Raw genomic sequence first — 26,939 nt, 5'->3', positions numbered from 1 at the left:
TATATTTATGTTTGAAGCCTGAAATGTGGCAAAAGGTCGCAAAGTTCAAGGGGGCCGAATACTTTCGCAAGGCACTGTAAGTGAGGGACCTTACAATAAGTATTCAACCTCTTATGGCAAGCTTAAATATGTATGGGGTACAGCGATGAGGTAGTTATTCAAAAATCATGTTGAACATGATTGCACACAGTGAGTCCATGCAACTATGTGACTTGTTATGCACATTTTAACTCCTGAACGTATTTAGGCTTGCCATAAAAGGTTGAATACTTATTGACTTTAGACATTTCAGCTTTTAATTTAATTCATTTGTAAAATATATATATAAAAACCTAATTCCATTTTGACATTATGGGGTATTGTGTGTAGGCCAGTGGGGGGGGAATGTATTAATTAAAACACAAATTATGGAAAAAGTCAAGGGGTGTGAATACTTTCTGAAGGCACTGTATTTGTTGGGTGGTTATGCAATACTTTTTTGTAAACGAAATGTGCAATTCACTCTCCGACCTGTATCAGGCGGCAATACACAACAACACGTCTAGTCTGCCGTAAAACCACACGAAGAAAAATAAGTAAACGGAAGTGAACAGTGACCAAGAACGCCTTAGCGATTTTATAGTTCTTATTTCGACATTTATTAACTTAAAGACAATTTAAATTTCATAGCAAAACATACTTACCACAGGCAGTCTTTAATTCGCGTTAGAGACAGGACTTGGTTGATATGCGTTATTAAGGTAACGCTAACTAGCTGCTAAGGTTATCTAACAATGGCTAACTGTAATGGCAACGTTATGGTTTTTCACACGCAAATAGCCTCCATCATGGAGGTGTTAGCGAATGCAGCCGTAGCAGAGATCTGTAAACTCGTAGACGACGACTATGCAGTGTGTCGTTTGGAAATAACTCAAAGCCAGAAAGAAAACAGGGGATTGCGAAGGAAACTACAGCTACTCGAACTGAAGGTGGCACGGGAGCGCGCAGAGAGGACAATGCGAGAGCGCGTCCTCGGCAGTCGTCCCAGAAGTGTCAAGATCCTCGACCGATACAGAGGAATGACAAGAGGTACATTTTGAACCATTCCCCTCTGCGCATGTGTTTGGATAGTATGCAATAATTCCTCTGATGTGATTACTTGGATGTCTTGCAAGAAGTTAAGTGTTAGTTTATATCCTTGCCAATTCTAGTCTGTCAAACTGACCAGGTCAAATTAGTTTTATATTGGGTATTCGGTGTATATTTGGTTCTCTCTCGTCAATAGCTACCAAGCATGAGATAATACGATTTCGGATTAAACAAAGCGTGCCATAACTAAGAAAATACTATATTCTGAATCAGAGGATGGAGAAAAATCCACCCCTTTTTTCGTTGTTGAATTATTATTTATTATTTTCGGATTTCAGTCTTCAATAGCTCTTCAATAGCATTCACTGTTCAGCTATTAGTGCCCTCAGAAAGTATTCACATCCCTTGACTATTTCCACATTTGGTTTTGTTACAGCCTGAATTTAACATTTATTATATAGAGATTGTGTCACTGGCCCACACACACAATACCCCATACTGTCAAAGAGGATTTTGTTTCGTTGAAATGAATTAAAAATGAAAAGCTGAAATGTCTTGACTCAATAAGCATTCAACCCCTTTGCAAGCCTAAATAAGTTCAGGAGTAAAAATGTTCTTGTCAAGTCACATAAGTTGCATGGACTCACTCTGTGTGCAATTAGTGTTCAACATGGTTTTTTAATGACTACCTCCTCTCTGTACCCCATACATACTGATTATTGTAAGGTCCCTCAGTTGAGCAGTGAATTTCAAACACAGATTCAACCACAAAGTCCAGGGATGTTTTCCAATGCAAATATTGTACAATCCAGGTGTGCAATGCTCTTAGAGACTTACCCAGAAACACTCACAGCTGTAATCACTGCCAAAGGTGATAATATGTATTGACTCAGGGGTGTGAACTTATGTAAATGAGATTTCTGTATTTAATTTTCAATACATTTCATTAGAAACATTGGGCATTCTAATGTAATACATTTTATTGTAAACATAAACATTGGGTGCCTGGAGAAGAGAGGATTCCCCATTGTTGCATCTTTATAACAAGCCAATGTGATCACATCACACCAGAGAAGCTCTCGCCATTCAAATCTCCCCGCCAGTTCACTGTGTGAATGCTGTAACCTATTTTATATCCAGCAAGCAAGAGCAAGGTGCTTCTTTCCTCAAATATACAGTACCAGTCAAAAGTTGCCAAGAGTGTGCAAAGATATTAAGACAAAGGATGGCTACTTTGAAGAATCTCATATTTTTTGGGTCACTACATGTGTGTTATTTCATAGTTTGTCTTCACTATTTTTCTACAATGTAGAAAATAGTCTAAATAAATAAAAACCCTGGAATGTGTAGGTGTGTCCAAACGTTTGACTGGTATTGTAGATTGTTAAAGGAATTAGATTCCTATATCATTATTAACCAATTCAATTAAACACTCTGCCCATTCCTAAGAATTTGTAAGATACTTATTTGCATAAAATGGACAGAGGCCAGTCTCAAAATCATTCAATAGCGTTTATTCTCGAGAGTACTGATCATGGTACAGTTTACAACAGGTTATAAACTAAAAATGACGTCATAGGTTTTAAACTGTCCCTCCTCCACTCTAATACAATGGCAGTATAGTTCACAAGCCTTCCCACATCGTCCACCACCTGTTAGATAATTTACTACCAGCCCAAGGTCTCTCCCCTCCCTGTGTAGAGACAGGATGTCTCGTAAGGAACACAGCATTCCAGCCAGTCTGACGATAGCTCCATTCGTTTCTAACAAGGAACAGAACATCTTTGTTCTAATTCTTGATTATAATTACACACACTATATTCAGTACTATGATTATAAGATTCATACATCCATACAGTAACATAATAGTATTCTGTTTAGTATAGTTCTGATTGAAATGTATACATAATTTAGTCATTATTGATAAAAATCCCTTAACATAGATATAGATATATAGAAAGATATATTTTTGAGTTGCTCAATAAGTGACCAAACTATACATCTACCTCTGGGACACATTTGGGATAGGCAACTAGTTCAGGAGCTATAAGAGGAATAGAGAGAGGTTGGAAGAGCGCGAGGCCAGTGGATATGCACGACTTGCGCAACGTTTCATCTTCACTGTCCCGATGACCCGACTCCACATCGAAGGCAGCTCCAGAATCTCCAGGGAGTGTAGGCTGGGGTCTTATCCTACCCCCACTGAGCGGCGCTCCACAGAAGTATCTTCCACAGCGTAAATCGGCTATACTGGGGCCGTGGTCAGACTGCACTTCCTGGTACCTGAAACGTAAGTAACTGAAACGTAAGTGCAGGGGCAAGTCTGGCAGCAGGGCCTCCTGGACAGGACGTCAGCATTTGCGGTGGCATCCTGGATGTATGACCTTGAAGTTATACTCCCCAAGCTTCTCGAGCCACCTCGCCAGTTGACCTTCTGGTTCCTTCATCCTTATGAGCCACCGAAGACTGCTGTGGTCGGTTCGCACGATGAAAGGTCTTCCGAGCAGGAATTGTCGAAAGTGTGTAGTAAACTCCACTACTGCCAGTAGCTCCCTCCGTGTGGTACAATAGTTTTGCTCGATAGAGGACAGCCGCTGTCCGGCTGCATAATAAATGTTGAGATTGCCCAAAAGCTTTGGAAAATGACAGGAGTGGAATGTTAGCTACAAAGACTGGTACCCAGACTAGCTCCTAGAGAAAGTGTGTCATGAATATTGGGAGGATGGAGAAAAATCCACTTTTTGGGGCAGGCTTGGCACACTTTGTTGAAGAGCTATTGAAGAATAGAAATCTCCCCAAAATGAAAAGGTATGGACTTTCGTCTAACTCCCGCGAGTTCTGCAACCAAATTGCAAACACAGAAAGGGGTCTATACCTTGGAGCAGATAGTAGCTAACCTAACCACCTATTTTCCCCCAATCACTCTCTCAGGTGAAGGACATCTCACTGAAGGCCACAGGAGCTTTGTGAAGCCAGCAGGACACAGCACATGGAGAGATGACCAACCAATCACTGTTGATGAGGGGAGTGGAACCTCAACCCAGCACATTATCGTGATAGAGGTCAGTGGAATAGTGTTGCATTAAAAATGACAGTTACTTTTTAAATCAAATGTGTCGCCAGCTATTCACTTGCTTACATGTACGTCCTCATTTATCTGCCATATGGGAGTTTATGAGACTTCCTTACGACATTCTTATCCAATTCAACCGTTGTACCGATAATAACCTCCTCTTTTCTTGTCAGTCTGCAGCTGCAGAGGCTGCAGGTTCTGGAGTCAAGCAGGAGAGGACTGAAGGAGAGAAGAACCCACGGCACAGCAGAGACAACCAGACTGGAGGATCTGAAGCGCCCCCTGTAGCCACGGAGAACCCCACCACCGCCCCAGCACAGCCCAGGACCCGACACAGCATCACGGAGGTCAGTGGAACGCAGAACGCCGTTCTCAAGTCAGCGACAGACACCAAGACTTTAACTGAAACACACAGGCTCTTACACACAGGATCTGACCACAGATCAGAATCAGAGAGACTGGGGGCGCGGAGACTGGGGGTTCCTCCTGCCCCCAGCTCAGACTATTTACCTGTATTTCACCAAAGCCTGAGGATGGTTCATTCAAGTGGGCTTGGTGAATCTTTAGACGCTGGCAGTGATGATCCGTCGTGTTCTTACTCTACAGAGCTAGACCCTGGCAACATGCCCTTGGGTTTAGAGATACAGACTGATCTGTCTAGAGGGGACTGGAACCGTTACAGTAGTAGTGTATACTCTGAAGGGTGCCTTGATAAGAAAGGGGAGGGTCTAGTCGTTGATGAAGTGACTATGAAATTGGAGGGTGATGTTCCTCCCACATGGAATGCAGATGGTAACCTAGGAGATGGACACTCACAGGGCAGAGATTTCTTAGATTACAGGGAAAGCTTAGAGACAAATCCAAATGTCACGACCCACTCTCCTTTACACTTGTTCAGGGATCACGACCCAGTGTCCACATCAATGGGCCCTTCCGATTTACATAGCCACGTCCTTTTCCATCAGGTTTTGAACTCAAATGACAGGGCTAGAGCCCAGGCTCAGGGAGGGGGAGCCACATCAGGCAATAGTAAAGAGAAACGGTTCAGCTGTACCCAGTGTCACATGCGCTTCACCGAAGCTGGCACCCTGAAGAGGCACCAGAGGGTCCACACAGGGGAGAAACCCTACAACTGTCCCCAGTGTGAGAAGAGGTTCTCCCGCCAGGACCATCTGAAGATGCACCTGAAGATCCACACGGGAGAGAGGCCGTTTGCCTGTACGCACTGCGGGAAAAGGTTTTCAGAGAGGAGCTACCTCAAGATACACCTGCAGAAAAACCATTCCACTCTATAACATAGAAAGTAATCATTCCACTCGATAGCTTCTGACGTTTAGATCAAACCCTGTATTAAAGGTAGACTCGGCAAGATGATGTACAGTGCCTTCGGAAAGTATTCAGACCCCTTGACTTTTTCAAAAAATTCTGAAATTTATTAAATTGTTTTTTCCCCCTCATCAATCTACACACAATACCCCATAATGACAAAGCAAAAACAGGTTTAGACATTTTTGCTAATTTATTAAAAATAAAAACAAAAATGACATTTACATTTACATAAGTATTCAGACCCTTTACTCAGTACTTTGTTGAAGCACCTTTGGCAGCAATTACAGCGTCAAGTCTGGGTATGACCCTACAAGCTTGCCACACCTGTATTTTGGGAGTTCTCCCATTCTTCTCTGCAGATCCCCGCAAGCTCTGTCAGGTTGGATGGGGAGTGTTGCTGCACAGCTATTTTCAGTTCTCTACAGAGATGTTCGATCGGGTTCAAGTCCGGGCTCTGGCTGGGCCACTCAGACATTCAGAGACTTGTACTGTTGGAAGGTGAACCTTCCGCTCTGGAGCAGGTTTTCATCAATAACCTCTCTGTGCTCCATTCATCTTTGCCTTGATCCTGACTAATCTCCCAGTCCCAGCCGCTGAAAAAAGAACAACACAATATGATGCTGCCACCACCATGCTTCACCGTAGGGATGGTGCCAAGTCTCCTCCAGACATGACACTTGGCATTCAGGCCAAAGAGTTGAGTCTTGGTTTCATCAGACCAGAGAATCTTTGTTTCTCATGGTCTGAGAGTCTTTAGGTGCCTTTTGGCAAACTCCAAGCGGGCTGTCATGTGCCTTTTACTAAGGAGTGGCTTCCGTCTGGCCACTCTATCATAAAGGCCTGATTGGTGGAGTGCTGCAGAGATGGGAGAACCTTCCAGATGGACAACCATCTCCACAGAGGAACTCTGGAGCTCTGTCAGAGTGACCATCGGGTTCTTGGTCACCTCCCTGACCAAGGCCCTCCCCCACCGATTGTTCAGTTTGGCCGGGCGTCCAGGCCTAGGAAGAGTCTTGATGGTTCCAAACTTCTTCCATTTAATAATGATGGAGGCCATTGTGTTCTTGGGGACCTTCAATGCTGTAGACATTTTTTGGGTCTCTTCCCCAGATCTGTGCCTGTCTCGGAGCTCTATGGCTTGGTTTTTGTTCTGATATGCACTGTCAACTGTGGAACCTTATATAGACAGGTCTGTGCCTTTCCAAATCATGTCCAATCAATTGCATTTACTACAGGTGGACTCCAATCAAGTTGTAGAAACATCTCAAAGATGATCAATGGAAACAGGATGCACCTGAGCTCAATTTTGAGTCTCATAGCAAATAGTCTGAATACTAATGTAAGTAAGGTATTATTTAAAAACATTGTCATTAGGGGGTATTATTTGTAGATTACTGAGAATTTGTATTTATTTAGTCCATTTTAGAATAAGGCTGTGACTTAACAAAATGTGGAAAAGATCAAGGGGTCTGAATACTTTCCGAAGGCACTGTAGCTGCACAAAGTAAACCGCAGTAGTGGGTCAATTTCCACAACAACTAAGTGTGTTGAAATGCAAGGCCCAGACATTGTGGAATATATAAGTCATATTTAGAGGGCAGCAGGTAGCCTGGCGGTTAAACGCTTTGGGCCAGTAACCGAAAGGTGGCTGGTTCGATTCCCTGAGTAGACTAGGTGTGAAATCTGTCTCTGCCCTTGAGCAATTTCTAATTTCTCCTGTAAGTCGCTCTGGATAAGAGTGTCTGCTAAATGACATAAACATGTAAAGGTAAAATGACAAACAGTATAGCATAAAAAGTATGTTACATATTGTGTTTGTACTGTGTAGACTATATGATGTTCACAAATGCCTATTACATTACTTCCATTCAACTACTTTTTATCCCAGAATACCTTTAATGAGAAAAAGAATGCAGTTCATCAACTTCATGCAGATTTTTTTTGTTCAAACGCGTATGTGTGGTTTTCATATGGTGTATTTAAAACCTGTTTGTTTAATAAACACAAAATGGGACTTTTAATTCCAAGACTTTCCTTGAGACTCGTTAGGATACATCACATCTGATCTCACCCTATTCTTCATACACTGAAAGGGCTTTATAACCAATATACACTAAATATAGCTACACATACCCACACACTAAAAAACACCTACTGTACACGTCAAAATAGTTTAGTCAGATTTGTCTGATGACTTTTGACTTATCATAGCTGACTTATTTTTGCCCACATCATATTTATGTCCACCATGATGGGTTTAACAACAATGAAGTCACTGACTACAGTATAGGACTCAAACATAGTGGGGAGGGATAAACACTCCATGTTGAAAGTGTGTTTATCTGTGTGTACTTGCCTGAGGGAGTGTATGTCTGTGTAATCTGTATCACCTGTCTCTTCCAGGAGGAGGAGGGTCCAGAGGTGCTGCTGGTGAAGGAGGAGGGGTGTGAGGAGGGTCTGGGGAACATTGAGGGGACCATGGTCATGGAGGACAACCAGACTACACCTCCTCCTGAACCCACAGAGGAACCAGCTGAGCAGCACAGGACCACACACAGTCTTCCTGAGGTGAGCCCACTGTAAACTACTGTCTGAATTATATTAGGTCAGAGTAGACTCTCAGAGTAGGAGGACTGTTCTAGGATCAGTTTTGCCTTGTAGATCATAATGAATAAGACTATATGGAAAGATCTTAGATCAGCACTCTTTGTGGGTACGGGGCCAGGTCTTTATGAATTCTGTGTTAAATGTGCAACTATGCCTTTGAATTATCAAACCATTAAAGAGTAAATTAATCAAATCAATTAATATGTTTGCATTGTATCAAATGAACTAAAAGTTGCATAGTACTCATATCAATCCCTCATTGCCCAATCAGAAGATGCTCCAAAGCAGGATGCTCATATCAGATTTCTTGATCCAACATCCTCTCACTCTGTATCTCTTACAGTCAGTAGACATGGAGGATGGGAAGCTTGATCTGCTGGTAGTCAAAGAGGAGACAATAGAGGACGAACCAGAGAGCATTAACCTGCTGAGTGGACTAAATATGGGGGAGCAAGGTAAGGGAGAAATACATATAGCACATTGTTTTCCGACAGGTGGCATCGCTTCTATGCAAGGCTCATCCCTCATCAGTGCTGGAGGGACCTTCTCTTCTCTGGGCGGCAGGTAGCCTAGTGGTTAGAGCGTTGGGCCAGTAACCGAAAGGTTGGTGGATCGAATCCCTGATTCGAATCCCTGAGCTGACATCTGTCATTATGCCCCTGAACAAGGCAGTTAATCCACTGTTCCTAGGCCGTCATTGTAAATAAGAATTTGTTCTTAACTGACTTGCCTAGTTAAATAAAGGTTAAATAAAACAATGCATATAGTCTACATACAGTAATAGATTTTCAAAAGGAATAGTGATGCGCCTGGCTCTCCTCATTCATAAAATTAAATCAATATAACGTATTTTTACATACAAAAACACACATTATAATGTCTGAACTTGACCAGTTAATTGACTCTTAATTGACTGTTAAACCAGACCTCAGACAAAGCCAGTGCCTCAACACTAAATGGCTACACAAGCCCATTGACAAATGACAGTAGTAGAGACGCTATCAGTAGATCCGGTGGCAAAGAGAAGCGCTTCCCCTGTTCGTTCTGTGGGAAAGCCTTCAGTTTCCCCAAACAGGTGGAGATCCACCAGGGGATGCACACAGGGGCTAAACCTAAAGTGAGTTTTCCCTGTCATGTTTGTAAAGTGTAATTTCTAACCTCTTCCTGCAGGTGGTTGGTTGGAGGCTAGTAGAGGAGACTGGGCGGCCAGCTTGGATTCCCAGACCGGTGCAGCCAAGAGCCCAGGGGACAACATCACTGAGCAGGTCAGGACCAGAGGCGACATAGTGGAGGTCAGTGGATGGGACAGTGTCCTCAACTCTGGGCTGGGGAACAACACTGTTAACCACAACCAGAAATAGACAGTCAAACACAAAACAACAACCGATCTTAGACTCCGTGACAACAGACTGGCTGAGACCAGGGCGAGGGGTAGATTTGGTCTGCAGGGGCGGGGAGGTGTCTGTATGCGGCGGGAGAGAACAGATACAGACTCTGCTAGCGATGCTCCGTCCTGCTCCTATAGTTGTGATTCAGAGAGACAGATTGGGCCTCAGGTTAACCCCCTAACAGGTGCTGCCTTCAGCCTGCCTTCTATAGGATCTATCAACTGGAACATGGATCCTGTGACAACACAGACACTCCCTGGCCTTCGTCCTCCTCACACTCTCCTAATGTTAAACCAGACCTCAGACAATGCCAGTGCCTCAACACTAAATGGCTACACAAGCCCATTGACAAATTACAGTAGTAGTAACGCTGTCAGTAGCTCCGGTGGCAAAGAGAAGCGTGTTCATTCTGTGGGAAAGCCTTCGGTTTCCCCAAACAGGTGGAGATCCACCAGGGGATGCACACAGGGGCTAAACCTTTCAGCTGCCAGTGTTTCACACTCGTCCTGATGTGGCAGGGGAGAAATCCTACAGCTGCACCCCAGTGTGCGAAGAGGGTCTCCTGCCAGCACCAGCTGAAGAAGCAACCGAAGGTCCACACGGGAGAGGGGCTGTTCACACTGCGGGAAGAGGTTCTCAGAGAGGAGCTACCTCAGGATACACCAGCAGAAAATGCACACGGCCCATGTATAGTAATGTAGTACTAGTTACTCTTGTAGTTAATTCTGTTGCTTGTGGATGTATAGGGAACTGGATGAGGTGAACTGAGGAAAGAATGTATATGATGAGGTAGAGTTGGTGTGATTGTGTCTGTATGAATGCTTCACTTATTAAGTGTCATTTTTACTTGACATAAAGTAAAGATGACATAAAGATGTGTATAATGTTAAATATTTTCCAAAGGATTCTAAATGGTATTTTATTAAAGCAAAGGTACAAAAAGGTTTACGTAATATCAAGAATGTACTCAGGTTGTCCCTCGTTTAGAGGCACAGACTAGTTTCCCTTCGTATAAAACTAGTTTATTACGACAGAAGAGCAAATCAGGTTCACATGATTTGGTAAAATGCTTCATTCATATAGAGTTCTAGTCGCTATTATAGCTCATATAGTTAGTTATTCAGGTCTAAGAAACTGACAAAGGCCAAATCTGAAACCAAAAACAGAACACAATGTAAGAAATACAGCATGGCTACAATGCATGATTTAAAGATGGAAATGCAATTGGTTAAGCATGAAACGCACTGAGAACACTTCCGATGGGTACTTATCACAGTGGGAGGCCTTTCCTCCTCTTGCTAGAACAAAAGCGTTACCTGCTGTATGCCGACCCGGTAGCGACGAACCTGCGGTTTCTACTTGTAAAATTGTGATGCTTGTCATTGGCCAACAACTTGACTTTGAGCCAATCCGAGAGCACGAACTGGGGGAGCTAAAATGTGTGACAACAAAAGGGGGAAGAAAATATGGCACATTCTCTGTACATCCATGGTTAAATGTCATGAGCCAGACTTCATATGCAATGTAAGCTATAGGATGGTAGCTGGCTAAGTGCACAGACGCAATGCGGTTTATGCTTATTTATAAAACCCTCTTAGGCCTCACTCCCCCCTATCTGAGATATCTACTGCAGGTCTCATTCTCCACATACAACGCCCGTTCTGCCAGTCACATTCTGTTAAAGGTCCCCCAAAGCACACACATCCCTGGGTCGCTCGTCTTATCAGTTCGCTGCAGAAAAACACTCAAACAGGACAGTTGTATCTCAATCTCTTCATTCAAAGACTCAATCCATGGACACTCTCACTGACAGTTGTGGCAGCTTTGCGTGATGTAGCCAGTATTGACATAATTCAATCACAATGGATTAGTTTCCATGAAACAGCTGCCTGTGTTAGTGCAGTGTCCTTAGCTAGCCATGTTGTGCTAGCTTGCGAATATGCTAACGTTAACTAGATACAGTGCCTTGCAAAAGTATTCGGCCCCCTTGAACTTTGCGACCTTTTGCCACATTTCAGGCTTCAAACATAAAGATATAAAACTGTATTTTTTTGTGAAGAATCAACAACAAGTGGGACACAATCATGAAGTGGAACGACATTTATTGGATATTTCAAACTTTTTTAACAAATCAAAAACTGAAAAATTGGACGTGCAAAATTATTCAGCCCCTTTACTTTCAGTGCAGCAAACTCTCTCCAGAAGTTCAGTGAGGATCTCTGAATGATCCAATCTTGACCTAAATGACTAATGATGATAAATACAATCCACCTGTGTGTAATCAAGTCTCCCTATAAATGCACCTGCACTGTGATAGTCTCAGAGGTCCGTTAAATGCGCAGAGAGCATCATGAAGAACAAGGAACACACCAGGCAGGTCCGAGATACTGTTGTGAAGAAGTTTAAAGCCAGATTTGGATACAAAAAGATTTCCCAAGCTTTAAACATCCCAAGGAGCACTGTGCAAGCGATAATATTGAAATGGAAGGAGTATCAGACCACTGCAAATCTACCAAGACCTGGCCGTCCCTCTAAACTTTCAGCTCATACAAGGAGAAGACTGATCAGAGATGCAGCCAAGAGGCCCATGATCACTCTGGATGAACTGCAGAGAACTACAGCTGAGGTGGGAGACTCTGTCCATAGGACAACAATCAGTCGTATATTGCACAAATCTGGCCTTTATGGAAGAGTGGCAAGAAGAAAGCCATTTCTTAAAGATATCCATAAAAAGTGTTGTTTAAAGTTTGCCACAAGCCACCTGGGAGACACACCAAACATGTGGAAGAAGGTGCTCTGGTCAGATGAAACCAAAATTGAACTTTTTGGCAACAATGCAAAATGTTATGTTTGGCGTAAAAGTAACACAGCTGAACACACCATCCCCACTGTCAAACATGGTGGTGGCAGCATCATGGTTTGGGCCTGCTTTTCTTCAGCAGGGACAGGGAAGATGGTTAAAATTGATGGGAAGATGGATGGAGCCAAATACAGGACCATTCTGGAAGAAAACCTGATGGAGTCTGCAAAAGACCTGAGACTGGGACGGAGATTTGTCTTCCAACAAGACAATGATCCAAAACATAAAGCAAAATCTACAATGGAATGGTTCAAAAATAAACATATCCAGGTGTTAGAATGGCCAAGTCAAAGTCCAGACCTGAATCCAATCGAGAATCTGTGGAAAGAACTGAAAACTGCTGTTCACAAATGCTCTCCATCCAACCTCACTGAGCTCGAGCTGTTTTGCAAGGAGGAATGGGAAAAAATGTCAGTCTCTCGATGTGCAAAACTGATAGAGACATACCCCAAGCGACTTACAGCTGTAATCGCAGCAAAAGGTGGCGCTACAAAGTATTAACTTAAGGGGGCTGAATAATTTTGCACGCCCAATTTTTCAGTTTTTGATTTGTTAAAAAAGTTTGAAATATCCAATAAATGTCGTTCCACTTCATGATTGTGTCCCACTTGTTGTTGATTCTTCACAAAAAAATACAGTTTTATATATTTATGTTTGAAGCCTGAAATGTGGCAAAAGGTCGCAAAGTTCAAGGGGGCCGAATACTTTCGCAAGGCACTGTATTTAAACATTTGGCCATGGGCTGGTACTGGTAGTATGGGATTATGGAGAGTGAATAAAAAATATATATATATTTTATGAGGTAGTTATCTAGTTGTGGCCGTCCGGCTAGTATCAACAAGGGCTTTCTACAACAAACAACAAACATCAACATTAGCACAGCTAGTTAGCAAACATTGGAATCTAGACCATAACTTAACACAGACGGGACATCCGTTACCAAGCAATGCTACTGCCACCTTCTGATTTGGAGAATTGTAACAAGGCTGAGTGGCAGACGACATCAAGGTCTTTGCTGTGTGAATACAAAATATAATTGACTGTCGACACTGTTCAGAGGCACTGTCGGCAGACAAACGGTTGACAATCCCTACCAGTGAGCTTTTACAAAAATCAATACAATCAGCAGAAGTAACATACCGTTTCTTATCTGTAACCCACAAGGAAGGACTCAAAAGGGCTGGTTACACACACTTGCTATCAGTCTTCCCTTTTGAGAGAAATGGCGCATGCCATTTATTTCATTTACATTACAATAGTCAATGTAATGTCCAAAACAGTTCTTCAACACAGCAACGCAGGTTCTCACACAAACACTATATCCCCATCTCTCGGTTGTAGCTCTTGTCTAACTGCACGCAACACTGCTTGAATAACCCGCTGTTAGCAAAGCTTGGACAGTGTTGACCAAGTAAGAGAGACTGCCGTCTGCCATACTGTTTACCTTTAACCTTCCCGTACCAGCTAGGGCAGGGTCTGACCCCAAACTTCTACCTGGTCACATTAACATAGTGAGAAAATACATTGCTCAAAAAAATACATGGAACACTTAAACAACACAATGTAACTCCAAGTCAATCACACTTCTGTGAAATCAAACTGTCCATTTAGGAAGCAACACTGATTGACAATAAATTTGACATGCTGTTGTGCAAATGGAATAGACAACAGGTGGAAATTATAGGCAATTAGCAAGACACCCCCAATAAAGGAGTGGTTCTGCAGGTGGTGACCACAGACCCCTTCTCAGTTCCTATGCTTCCTGGCTGATGTTTTGGTCACTTTTGAATGCTGGCGGTGCTTTCACTCTAGTTGTAGCATGAGACGGAGTCTACAAGCCACACAAGTGGCTCAGGTAGTGCAGCTCATCCAGGATGGAACATCAATGCGAGCTGTGGCAAGAAGGTTTGCTGTCTCTGTCAGCGTAGTGTCCAGAGCATGGAGGCGCTACCAGGAGACAGGCCAGTATATCAGGAGATGATGACAACCCTGCAGCAGGACCGCTACCTCCGCCTTTGTGCAAGGAGGAGCACTGCCAGAGCCCTGCAAAATGACCTTCAGCAGGCCACAAATGTGCATGTGTCTGCTCAAACGTTCAGAAACAGACTCCATGAGGGTGGTATGAGGGCCCGACGTCCACAGGTGGGGGTTGTGCTTACACCGTGCAGGACGTTTGGCATTTGCCAGAGAAATAATATTGGCAAATTCGCCACTGGTGCCCTGTGCCCTTCACAGATGAAAGCAGGTTCACACTGAGCACATGTGACAGACGTGACAGAGTCTGGAGACGCCGTGGAGAACGTTCTGCTGCCTGCAACATCCTCCAACATGACCGGTTTGGCGGTGGGTCAGTCATGGTGTGGGGGGGGCCGCACAGCCCTCCATGTGCTCGCCAGAGGTAGCCTGACTGCCATTAGGTACCGAGATGAGATCCTCAGACCCCTTGTGAGACCATATGCTGGTGTGGTTGGCCCTGGGTTCCTCCTAATGCATGACAATGCTAGACCTCATGTGGCTGGAGTGTGTCAGCAGTTCCTGCAAGAGGAAGGCATTGATGCTATGGACTGGCCCGCCCATTCCCCAGACCTGAATCCAATTGAGCACATCTGGGACATCATGTCTCGCTCCATCCACCAACGCCACGTTGCACCACAGACTGTCCAGGAGTTGGCGGATGCTTTAGTCCAGGTCTGGGAGGAGATCCCTCAGGAGACCATCTGCCACCTCATCAGGAGCATGCCCAAGCGTTGTAGGGAGGTCATACAGGCACGTGGAGGCCACACACACTACTGAGCCTCATTTTGACTTGTTTTAAGGAAATTACATCAAAGTTGGATCAGCCTGTAGTGTGGTTTTCCACTTTAATTTTGAGTGTGACTCCAAATCCAGACCTCCATGGGTTGATACATTTGATTTCCATTGATAATTCTTGTGTGATTTAGTTGTCAGCACATTCAACTATGTAAAGAAAAAAGTATTTAATAAGAATATTTCATTCATTCAGATCTAGGATGTGTTATTTTAGTGTTCCCTTTATTTTTTTGAGCAGTGTATATTTTACTTGCCACGTATCGTTTTGTGCGATAAAAGTACTTAACTTTGAAGTAATGTGAGCATATGGCTATTTTGTTGAAATGAAATACAAAATTGACACTGCTGACTTGATTTTTTAATTTGTATTTTTAGGGACTGAGGGAAACTCAGTCGAACCAAAACATACTTCATTCTTAAATCAACACATATGCAATTGTTTTAATAATAAACTCCAATGGCTCCATATTGTTAGGTACTTATATCACAGTATTAGAGATGGGCTTGACTGTGGTTAACAGTTTATAATATCATGTAATGTTTCTGTGTGTACAGCAGAGTTTATTATATAAACCTTTACACTTTTCTGCACAATCTTTTTTTGCAGTCTGCAGTCGAAGAAGACCTGCTGATATCCAGTGTTACTGGTGGGAGAGAGTGGACCTCTGAAGAGGCTGATCACAAACCCTGGCTCCGGATCAGGATCCTGGACCAGGAGCCTTCACTCTTCCTTTCTGAGTCGGAACCAGGACCCAAACGTGAGGTTAAGAGACTCCACCACCACACAGAACACAACCAGTGGACAGGTGGACTGAACAACCTCAGTCCTGGTGGTCATCAGAGAGACAGAGGCTCCAGTCAGGGATCCAGTCTGCAGCCCAGACCCTTCTCTTCACAGTCTCAGTGCAGGGATGGAGTGGGGCCTGGGGCTGATAGAGATAGGAACAGGAGGGTCTATGATACAAACACCACAGTATCCATGATGAACAGAGCAGGTCACACTGGGCTTCAGCTTTCACCGAGAGTGGTGGTAGACCCCCCTGGCAGTAGTCGATCAGGAAGTCTGTCTCCTTCAGGTTCTCGTCTAATGCCTGGTGACTGGGTTCATAGAAGGCCTGGACCTGGGTCTAGCCTTCCTCAGCTGCCTCGTGGTAACCCCACGAATGCAGACAGGGTCAGGATGAGCGGTCACCATGAGAGGTACCTAGCCTATAACACAGCACACAACAACACCCAAACAATGGCTAGAGGTCAAGGAGGTAGCTCTAAATTGGCTCCTGCTTCCACCTCATCTGGTGTCATTGGGTCACAACGTGGGAGGCCGAGCATTAAGACGGACGCAGACAAGCCGTACGCCTGCCCCACATGTGGGAAGCGCTTCGCTCATGCAAACTATGTGAAGCAGCACCAGACTGTTCACACCAAGGAGAGGCCATTTATGTGCAAGCTGTGTTACAAGAGCTTCTCCTTCCAGAGTAACCTTATCAAACATAGAAGTGTCCACAATGGGGAGAAATCATAGTAGTGTGGCTTGAGATGTACACAGGATATCTGGGAACCATTCTTTAGCTGACATGGTTATCATGTGAAGTGTCTTGGGGTTAGAGGGTTTTTTGGATTACTAAATCCTTCAGCGCTGTTCAATGTCAGTCCTGGAGGGCCAAAACCCTTCTGGTCTTCATCTTCTCCTAATAAGGGACTAATTCAGACCTAGGACACCAGGTGAGTGCAATTAACTACCAGGATTGAACAATAGTTTGTTTTGTACAAAGAAATACAGTGGGGCAAAAAAGTATTTAGTCAGCCACCAATTGTGCAAGTTCTCCCACTTAAAAGGATGAGAGGCCTGTAATTTTCATCATAGGTACTCTTCAACTATGACAGACAAAATGAGAAAAAAAATCCAGAAAATCACATTGTAGGATTTTTTATGAATTTATTTGCAAATTATGGTGGAAAATAAGTATTTGGTCACCTACAAACAAGCAAGATTTCTGGCTCTCACAGACCTGTAACTTCTTCTTTAAGGGGCTCCTCTGTCCTCCACTCGTTACCTGTATTAATGGCACCTGTTTGAACTTGTTATCAGTAAAGAAGACACCTGTCCACAACCTCAAACAGTCACACTCCAAACTCCACTATGGCCAAGACCAAAGAGCTGTCAAAGGACACCAGAAACAAAATTGTTGACCTGCACCAGGCTGGGAAGACTGAATCTGCAATAGGTAAGCAGCTTGGTTTGAAGAAATCAACTGTGGGAGCAATTATTAGGAAATGGAAGACATACAAGACCACTGATAATCTCCCTCGATCTGGGGCTCCACGCAAGATCTCACCCCGTGGGGTCAAAATGATCACAAGAACGGCGAGCAAAAATCCCAGAACCACACGGGGGGACCTAGTGAATGACCTGCAGAGAGCTGGGACCAAAGTAACAAAGCCTACCATCAGTAACACACTACGCCGCCAGGGACTCAAATCCTGCAGTGCCAGACGTGTCCCCCTGCTTAAGCCAGTACATGTCCAGGCCCGTCTGAAGTTTGCTAGAGAGCATTTGGATGATCCAGAAGAAGATTGGGAGAATGTCATATGGTCAGATGAAACCAAAATAGAACTTTTTGGTAAAAACTCAACTCGTTGTGTTTGGACGACAAAGAATGCTGAGTTGCATCCAAAGAACACCATACCTACTTAGAAACATGGGGGTGGAAACATCATGCTTTGGGGCTGTTTTTCTGCAAAGGGACCAGGACGACTGATCCGTGTAAAGGAAAGAATGAATGGGGCCATGTATCGTGAGATTTTGAGTGAAAACCTCCTTCCATCAGCAAGGGCATTGAAGATGAAACGTGGCTGGGTCTTTCAGCATGACAATGATCCCAAACACACCGCCCGGGCAACGAAGGAGTGGCTTCGTAAGAAGCATTTCAAGGTCCTGGAGTGGCCTAGCCAGTCTCCAGATCTCAACCCCATAACAAAATCTTTGGAGGGAGTTGAAAGTCCGTGTTGCCCAGCAACAGCCCCAAAACATCACTGCTCTAGAGGAGATCTGCATGGAGGAATGGGCCAAAATACCAGCAACAGTGTGTGAAAACCTTGTGAAGAATTACAGAAAACGTTTCCTCTGTCATTGCCAACAAAGGGTATATAACAAAGTATTGAGATAAACTTTTGGTATTGACCAAATACTTATTTTCCACCATAATGTGCAAATAAATTCATAAAAAATCCTACAATGTGATTTTCTGGATTTTTTTTCTCATTTTGTCTGTCATAGTTGAAGTGTACCTATGATGAAAATTACAGGCCTCTCATCTTTTTAAGTGGGAGAACTTGCACAATTGGTGGCTGACTAAATACTTTTTTGCCCCACTGTAGGTGAGCAAATCTGTTAATAAATGAGAAATCATGTTATCCTTTCATGTATTGATTTTGTATTTGCTTGTTTATCATTTAGAATTAAAATTCAACTTAGTCTCCTTGGCATCCTTCGAACCTATAAGTGTCTATCCTTGCCACCGATTGGATCCAGCCAACCATTCTCTTTAGGTCATTTACGGTAATTGTTCTATACAAGTCTGCTCTGAGCATGAAAGATACTGATCATGGCCTTTTCTCAATTGGTTTTGAGCAAATCCTGTGTCCTCTCTCCTCCGGCCTCCTTTTGAATAAGTTCAAAGGTAATCGAGGAGAGGTAATGTGGACGAAAATGCGCTTGAATGAAATGAGACTGCTTCTCCGTATTTGCGGATCATGAGGCAAATAATGTTTAGGGCTGGATCCCAAAATAGATGTGTAAAGTGATAATTAAGTTAGTTGTGCAAGATAAAACATAAGTAGCATATTTGTTTTTAAACATCTGCATGCTTTTCTCCACCAACAAAACAAAAGCTGATTCAAAGGTTGCATGGTAGATTTCAAAAAGACTATCAAGGAGGGGAGGACACTTCCTTTCGACTACTAACGAATTCATATGTCCTCGACCACTTATCCTAGGACGGAAGGCGCACCCGGGTGGATGGTGGTTGGAAGGGCGCGCTTGTTTGAAATGGAAAAGCGTTGCGGTAGCTTTGATAAAGAATAACATCAAGACGAAGCAGCTGCTTTATAAGTGGGATACACTGTTGAGCGCTACACCCCGAGGGGTTCGTGCTGATTGTCCGGAGATTGTGACAGCCGGTTAAATGGTGTCCCTTGACAAGGCACAAGGCAAGAACAACATCTATGTCAGAAGAAGTGCAGTATTATCATATGGAGACGTAGGAGGAGGAATGGAGGGAAAAAGAGAGCAGTGGTGTGAATAGTGGATCTGTACCAGTACAGAAGAATAAACCAACAAGTGATATGTTTCAGTAATATGTTGTTGTTTTTTTGCATTTATAGCAATGATTATCAGCTGTACTGCAGGGATGGAACATAAGTCTCAAATTCAGGTTGTGGTGGCAGCTGCAGAGAGGTAGTTGTGTGTGCGAGATTTGACATCAGAAGAGTTACAGGGTGTGTTAAGTGGTGGTGTCCCATCCTTTCATTTTTATATTGTGTTATTGACTGTACGTTTGTTTATCCCACATATGTCAGAGTCAAGGCCCGCGGGCCACATCCGGCCCGCAAGAAGGTTTTTTACGGCCCCTGGGATGATCTTGATTTATTATTAGAACCGGCCCGCAGCAAGCCGGCAGCCCGCAGATCTTTTACACGCACCAATACTACATTTCCCACAATGCAAAGGTGACGCACCGAGCAGTAGGCTGCTTCATTTCAATATTTATTGGCACAGCAGTCGTCAGCATCACAGTAAAATTAACTTTCAGATACCCATCAAAAATGGCAAAACGGAAGGTGGATACTGAGAACCGGGGGTTTCAAACAAGGTGGGAGTCGGAGTATATGTTCACGAAGGTAGCTGGAAAACCTGTGTGTCTTCTGTGTGGAGAAAGTGTGGCGGTACTGAAAGAGTATAATCTGAGACGACATTATGAAACGAAACACGCGGACAAAAACAAGAATATGGACATGGAACAAAGGCTACAAAAGGCAGAGGAATTAAAACGAGGCCTCAAATCTCGACAGGCTCTGTTCAAAAAAGCCAAATCACAAGGCCAGGCTGCTGTCAAGGCCAGTTTTATTTTGGCAGAAGAGATCGCTAAATCAGCCCGGCCATTTACGGAGGGGGATTTCATCAAAAACTGCATGATTAAAGTTTGTGACGAAGTTTGCCCAGAAAAAAGGCAACTCTTTTTAAATGTGAGTCTGAGCAGAAACACCATTGCCGAGAGAGTAGACCAGTTGTCCATCAATCTAAAAGAGCAGCTTGTGAAAAAGGGAAAAGATTTTATTGCATATTCCTTGGCTGTGGATGAGAGCACCGACATTTCTGACATTGCCCAGTTGTCAATTTTCATCCGCGGAGTGGACTCCAGCCTAAGCGTGACAGAGGAGTTTTTGGCTTTACGTCCTATGCATGGCACAACTACGGGGCATGATTTGTATGAAGAGGTGTCAAGATGTGTAAATGAGATGGAGCTGCCTTGGGAAAAACTCGTGGGTTTGACAACCGACGGAGCACCTGCGATGTGTGGACACAGGAGCGGACTGGTGGCGAAGATACGGGAAAAGATGCAAGAGGAAAACGCGACAGGTGAGCTGACAGCTTATCATTGTATCATACACCAGGAAGCGTTGTGCGGTAAAGCCTTGAAAATGGAGCATGTAATGAGCATCATCACGCGCACAGTTAACTTTATCAGAGCCAAAGGTTTGAATCACCGCCAGTTCAAGGCATTTCTGACGGAGTTAGAAACGGAGCATGGTGATTTGCCTTATCACACAGAGGTGCGATGGCTAAGCCAGGGAAAGGTGCTTCAAAGATGTTTCGAGCTTCGTGAGGAGATTTGTCTATTCTTGGACAGCAAAGGGAAAGACACAACACAACTCCGAGACGAAATGTTTCTGTGTGAAATGGCTTTTCTGTGTGACATTACGAGTCATCTGAATGCAATAAACTTGCAGCTGCAGGGTCGGGATCGTGTCATCTCTGATATGTACAGTACAGTGAAGGCATTTAAAACCAAACTGACTCTGTGGGAGACGCAGATGCGGAAAGAAAATTTGAGCCACTTTCCCAGCTGCCAGACCATGAAAGAGAAGCTCTCTACCAGTGCGTTCCCGAGCACACAGTTGGCTGATAAAATAGGTATGCTTACCACTGACTTTCGACGCCGATTTGCTGACTTTGAAGCACAAAAAAGCAGGTTGGAACTGCTCGGTAACCCATTTGCTGTTGACGTGGAAAGCTCACCACCAAACCTCCAAATGGAGTTGATTGACCTCCAATGCAATGATGCACTGAGGGAAAAATATGCGGCAGTGGGTGCTGCGGAGTTTGCCCGTTTCCTCCCCGGCACAATGCCCCAGCTGCGCATCCAGGCAGCTCAAACGTTGTCTATGTTTGGCAGCACATACCTGTGTGAACAACTGTTTTCTTTGATGAACCTGAACAAAACATCACACAGAAGTCGACTTACTGCTGAACACCTCCACTCAATTCTGAGGATTTCTTCAGCTCAGAGCCTTACCCCGAACATTGATGAACTTGTGGAAAAGATGGGACACCACCAAGTATCACCCTCAGCCTCAAACAAGTGAACATTACTGTGCAATCACATATTTAGAGTTTTTACTCAGTTCAAGTTTAAAAGTTAAAATTTAATATTTGTTTTCACTGCATGTTACTTCTCCTTAAACAAAGTGTTGTTTTTGATTAATAGATTTTTGCACTTTATTTTTTTGTATTTCAATCCAATTATATTTTAAAAATATTTCAGTTGAGTGGATGATAGAAAATTGCTATTATTGTTTTTTCTTTGAAGTAAATTTAGCCCACTTTTGCTAAAATAGAAAATATAGTCTACTGATGGTGCCTTGAATACCGGTTTCTTTCATTTAATGTTCATGTTATGGGGATATTTATATAAAGGAAATTTGTCTTTTGTGTCTGTTGAAAATTAAAGATTACTGACAGAGCCATAAGAAAATATTGCTTTATTTATCTGATCATATTGTAATATATTTGTTAGGTTTTCAGTAGGTTCAATTAGGTTCACTAGACTATATGCGTCATTTAAAAAATTTTCAATGAACATTCGAACAGTCCGGCCCTCGTCTTGTAGCTGATTTTTTTATTTGGCCCTCCGTCCATTTGACTTTGACACCCCTGGTTTATCCCATGTGTAACTCAGTGTTGTTGTTTTTGTCGAACTGTATAAGTGAGTTGTCCTCCAGTCTAGTAGGTGGCGGCAATGCAACATGTATTTGATGCCAACCGTGGTTAAACCTCAAAGAAGAAGACCACTTATCGGTTTCCGGTTCACGGACGATACTTTTTTTTCTCCCTCAAATGCGGAAAGGCCCATGAATAGGTTTGATGTGTAACGTAATAAACAATACCGTATTTCAAAGAACAGCGCGCATAGACTTTTTATTTATCCGCCAACCAATAACATCTGTGTAAACAATTACCAATAACAATTTCCACGTTGCATTTGTGTTGATATTTAGACTTTTATTAACATCCTGGAACTCAAAACTGCACATCACTCCATGTAGAATTTAAATCGCGTTGGAGTCCGAACTTACTTGATGTTATCTAGGTAACGTTAGCTAACTGTATGGATTTTCACACTCAAATAGCCTCCATCATGGAGCTGCTACCGAATTCAGCCGTGGCTGAGATCTGTAAATTCGTAGACGACGACTATGCAGTGTGTAGTTTGGAAATAACTCCAAGCCAGAAAGAAAACATGATTGCGGCGGAAACTACAGCTACTAGAAATGAAGGTGGCACGAGAGCGCGTCCTCGCCAGTCGTCCCAGTAGAGTCAAGATCGTCGACCGATACAGATGAATGACAAGAGGTACATTTTTCAGAAGGCCGATGCCGTGGGTCATGTCTAGAAGGCATGTCATGCCGCTAATGTCAAAAGTTTCGTCAGTGAGACTTTTGAAATTTCAGCTAATACTTTTCCTAACATTAACCTAATTATTATAGTAACCTGCTACGTTAAGTATCCAAAGCTGCTTAAAGTCCTCTAACCTGATACGAAAAGTGACTTCTGACATTAGCTGCATCCTACCTAGTCAAAATCGACGCTACGTGGACAGTACATTATTGAACCACCTCCTTTCCCCCCAATAACCTTTTTAGGTGAAGGACATCTCACTTGAGGCTACAGGAGCTTTGTGAAGCCAGCGCGACACAGCATGTGGAGAGATGACCAACCCATATCTATAGATGAGGGTTGTGGAACCTCAACCTAGCATGTTATCGTGATAGAGGTTGGTGTCATAGTGTAACATAGAAAATTACTGTACATCAAATGTGGCTTGTTTATTTCAAAAAGGCTCCCCTCAGCTATTAATTTTCTTACGTGTTCATCCTTATTTATCAGCCATAGGGGTACTTGTGAGACTTCCCAGTGACATTGTCATCCAATTCAAATCATGTACAGATAATAACCTCTCGTGTCAATCTGCAGAGGCTGCAGGTCCTGGGTTCAAGCAGGAGAGGACTGAAGGTGAGGACCTAAGACACAACAGAGACATTGACTAGAGCAGCGGCTGGAGTGATGCCCCCTGTAGCCATGGAGGACCTCCCCACCGTCACCAGGACCCAGCGCAACGTCAGTGGAACGGCGAACACCGTCCTCATGTCAGAGACGTACACCAAGACTTTAACTGTAACACAAAGGCTCTTACACACCGGATCTTCCCACAAATCAGACCCAGAGAGGCTGGGTCTGATCCTGGCTCAGAGTATTTACAGGTATTTCAGCAGAGCCAGAGGACAGTTAATTACTGTGGGGATAGTGATGCATTAGACATTGGAAGCCATTATCCATCTTGTTCTTATGCTACAGAGATGGACCCTGGCATCATATCCTTGGGTTTAGACACAGACTGATCTGTCTAGAGGGAATTGGAACCTGTACAGTAGTAGTGTATACTCTGAAGGGTGCCTAGATAGGAAAGGGCAGGGAAGGCGACATTCCTCCTACATGGAATGCAGAGATTTCTTAGATTACAGGGAAAGTTTAGAGACAAATCCAAATATTCACAATCCACTCCCCTTTCCACATGTTCAGGGACTGCGACCCAGTTTCCTCATCGATGGGGCCTTCCGATTCAAACGTCCTTTTCGATCAGGTATTGAACTCAAGGGCCAAATTACGGGGAGGGGGAGCCACATCAGGCAATAGTAAAGAGAAACGGTTCCTCTGTATATTCTGTAACAAAGGCTTCAGCTGCCTCCAGAAGGTGGAGATCCACCAGAGGGTCCACACAGGGGAGAATCCCTTCAGCTGTACCCAGTGTGATGAGAGATTCTCCCGCCAGGACCACTTGAAGAGGCACCAGAGGGTGGATTCTCCCGACATCACCAGCTGAACATGAGCCTGAAGGTCCACAGGGGAGAGAAGCCTGTACACACTGCAGGAAGAGGTTCTTAGAGAAGAGCTACCTAAGGACACACCAGCAGAAAACAATCCCACTTTAGAACATAGAAAGAAACCATTCCACTCGATAGCTTCTGATGTTTAGGTCAAACCCTGCATTAAAGACAAAGATGAATTGTGATTGTTGTCAGCAGAAAACATCCACAGATGCAGTTGGAATTACGAGAGTAAAAGATTTCAGTGTTGAATATTCCTGAGTAAAATATTGCATCCAGACACTGTGATATATAAGACATACAGTGCCTTCAGAAAGTATTCACACCCCTTGACTTTTTCCACGTTTTGTTGTGTTACAGCCTGAATTTAAAATATATGAAATATATTGTTTTTCACTGGCCTACACGCAATACCCCATAATGTTAAAGTGAATTATGTTTTTAGATTTTTTTTTACAAATAATAAATAAATGAAAAGCTGAAATGTCTTGAGTCAAGTATTCAACCCCTTTGTTATGGCAAGCCTATATACTTTTGGGAGTAAAATGTGCTTAACATGTCACATAAGTTGCATGGACTCACTCTGTGTACAATAATAGTGTTTAACATGATTTTTGAATGACTATCTTATCTCTTATCTCGTACGCCACACATGTAATTATCTGTAAGGTCCCTCAGATTGAGCAGTGAATTTCAAACACAGATTCAACCACAAAGACCAGGGAGGATTTTCAATGCCTTGCAAAGATTGGTTAAAAATTTAGAAGACATTGGATATCCCTTTGAGCATGGTGAAGTTATTAATTACACTTTGGATGTTGTATCAATACAAAGAGACAGGCGTCCTTCCTTACTCAGTTGCCGGAGAGGAAGGAAACTGCTCAGGGATTTCACTATGAGGCCAATGATGACTTTTAAACAGAGTTTAATAGTTGTGATAGGAGAAAATTGAGGATGGATCAATAACATTGTAGTTACTCCACAATACTAATCTAATTGACAGAGTGAAAAGAAGGAAGACTGTACAGAATAAAAAATATTCCACAATATGCATCCTGTTTGCAACACGGCCTACTACCAAAACCTGCGGGCTCTCCTTCACTGCAGCCAACATCAGTAAAACACTTAAACGTGTTAACCCTCGCAAGGCTGCAGGCCCAGACGGCATCCCCAGCCGCGTCCTCCGAGCATGCGCAGACCAGCGGGCTGGTGTGTTTACGGACATATTCAATCAAACCTTATCCCAGTCTGCTGTTCCTCAAGAGGGCCACCATTGTTCCTGTTCCCAAGAAAGCTAAGGTAACTGAGCTAAATGACTATTGCCCCGTAGCATTCACTTCCGTAATCATGAAGTGCTTTGAGAGACTAGTCAAGGACCATATCACCTCCACCCTACCTGACACCCTAGACCCACTCCAATGTGCTTACCGCCCCAATAGGTCCACAGACGACACAATCGCAATCACACTGCCCTAAACCATCTGGACAAGAGGAATTCCTATGTAAGAATGCTGTTAATCGACTACAGCTCAGCATTTAACACCATAGTACCCTCCAAACTCGTCATTAAGCTCGAGACCCTGGGTCTCGACCCCGCCCTGTGCAACTGGGTCCTGGACTTCCTGATGGGCCGCACCCAGGTGGTGAGGGTAGGTAACAACATCTCCACCCCGCTGATCCACAACACTGGGGCCCCACAAGGGTGCGTTCTCAGCCCTCTCCTGTACTCCCTGTTCACCCACGACTGCGTGGCCATGCACACCTCCAACTCAATCATCAAGTTTGCAGACGACACTACAGTGGTAGGCTTGATTACCAATAATGATGAGACGGCCTACAGGGAGGAGGTGAGGGCCCATGGACTGTGGTGTCAGGAAAATAACCGTACACAAGATGTCAACAAAACAAAGGAGATGATTGTGGACTTCAGGAAACAGAAGAGGGAGCAGCTCCCTATCCACATTGACGGGACAGTAGTGGAGAGTGTGGAAAGTTTTAAGTTCCTTGGCGTACACATCACGGACAAACTGAAATGGTCCCCCCACACAGACAGCGTGGTAAAGAAGGCGAAGCAGCGCCTCTTAAACCTCAGGAGGCTGAAGAAATTTGGCTTGTCACCAAAAACACTCACAAACTTTTACAGATGCACAATCGAGAGCATCCTGTCAGGCTGTATCACCACCTGGTACGGCAACTGCTCCGCCCATAACCGTAAGGCTCTCCAGAGGGTAGTGAGGTCTGCACAACGCATCACCGGGGGAAAATTACCTGCCCCCCAGGACACCTACACCACCCGATGTCACAGGAAGGCCAAAAAGATCATCAAGGACAACAACCACCCGAGCCACTGCCTGTTCAC

General features: G+C 43.8%; 1 protein-coding gene and 1 long non-coding RNA gene across 3 annotated transcripts; both read left to right on the top strand.

Moving 5' to 3' along the window:
• Positions 1–559: 559 nt before the first annotated feature.
• Positions 560–18,671, top strand: LOC139374828 (transcriptional repressor RHIT-like). 2 transcript variants are annotated; one of them, XM_071115975.1, is made up of 7 exons: positions 560–1,068; positions 4,000–4,130; positions 4,315–4,488; positions 7,874–8,038; positions 8,421–8,532; positions 9,248–9,369; positions 15,744–18,671. In XM_071115975.1, exons 1-7 carry the CDS (start codon positions 774–776, stop codon positions 16,656–16,658), a joined length of 1,914 nt encoding a protein of 637 aa, XP_070972076.1. In that variant the 5' UTR covers positions 560–773; the 3' UTR covers positions 16,659–18,671. The 2 variants fall into 2 exon arrangements, with proteins under 2 accessions (XP_070972076.1, XP_070972077.1); XM_071115976.1 differs by lacking the exon at positions 15,744–18,671 and adding an exon at positions 9,906–10,224.
• A 3,757-nt stretch (positions 18,672–22,428) lies between these two features.
• On the top strand, positions 22,429–23,801 carry LOC139374844 (uncharacterized). The gene is made up of 3 exons (XR_011627737.1): positions 22,429–23,048; positions 23,339–23,469; positions 23,670–23,801. It is a non-coding gene; the product is annotated as an uncharacterized lncRNA (long non-coding RNA).
• Positions 23,802–26,939: the final 3,138 nt, after the last annotated feature.

This window comes from Oncorhynchus clarkii, chromosome 19 (genome assembly GCF_045791955.1).
Source record: "Oncorhynchus clarkii lewisi isolate Uvic-CL-2024 chromosome 19, UVic_Ocla_1.0, whole genome shotgun sequence".
NCBI lineage: Eukaryota > Metazoa > Chordata > Actinopteri > Salmoniformes > Salmonidae > Oncorhynchus > Oncorhynchus clarkii.
This window is presented reverse-complemented; position numbering and strand designations above follow the sequence as displayed.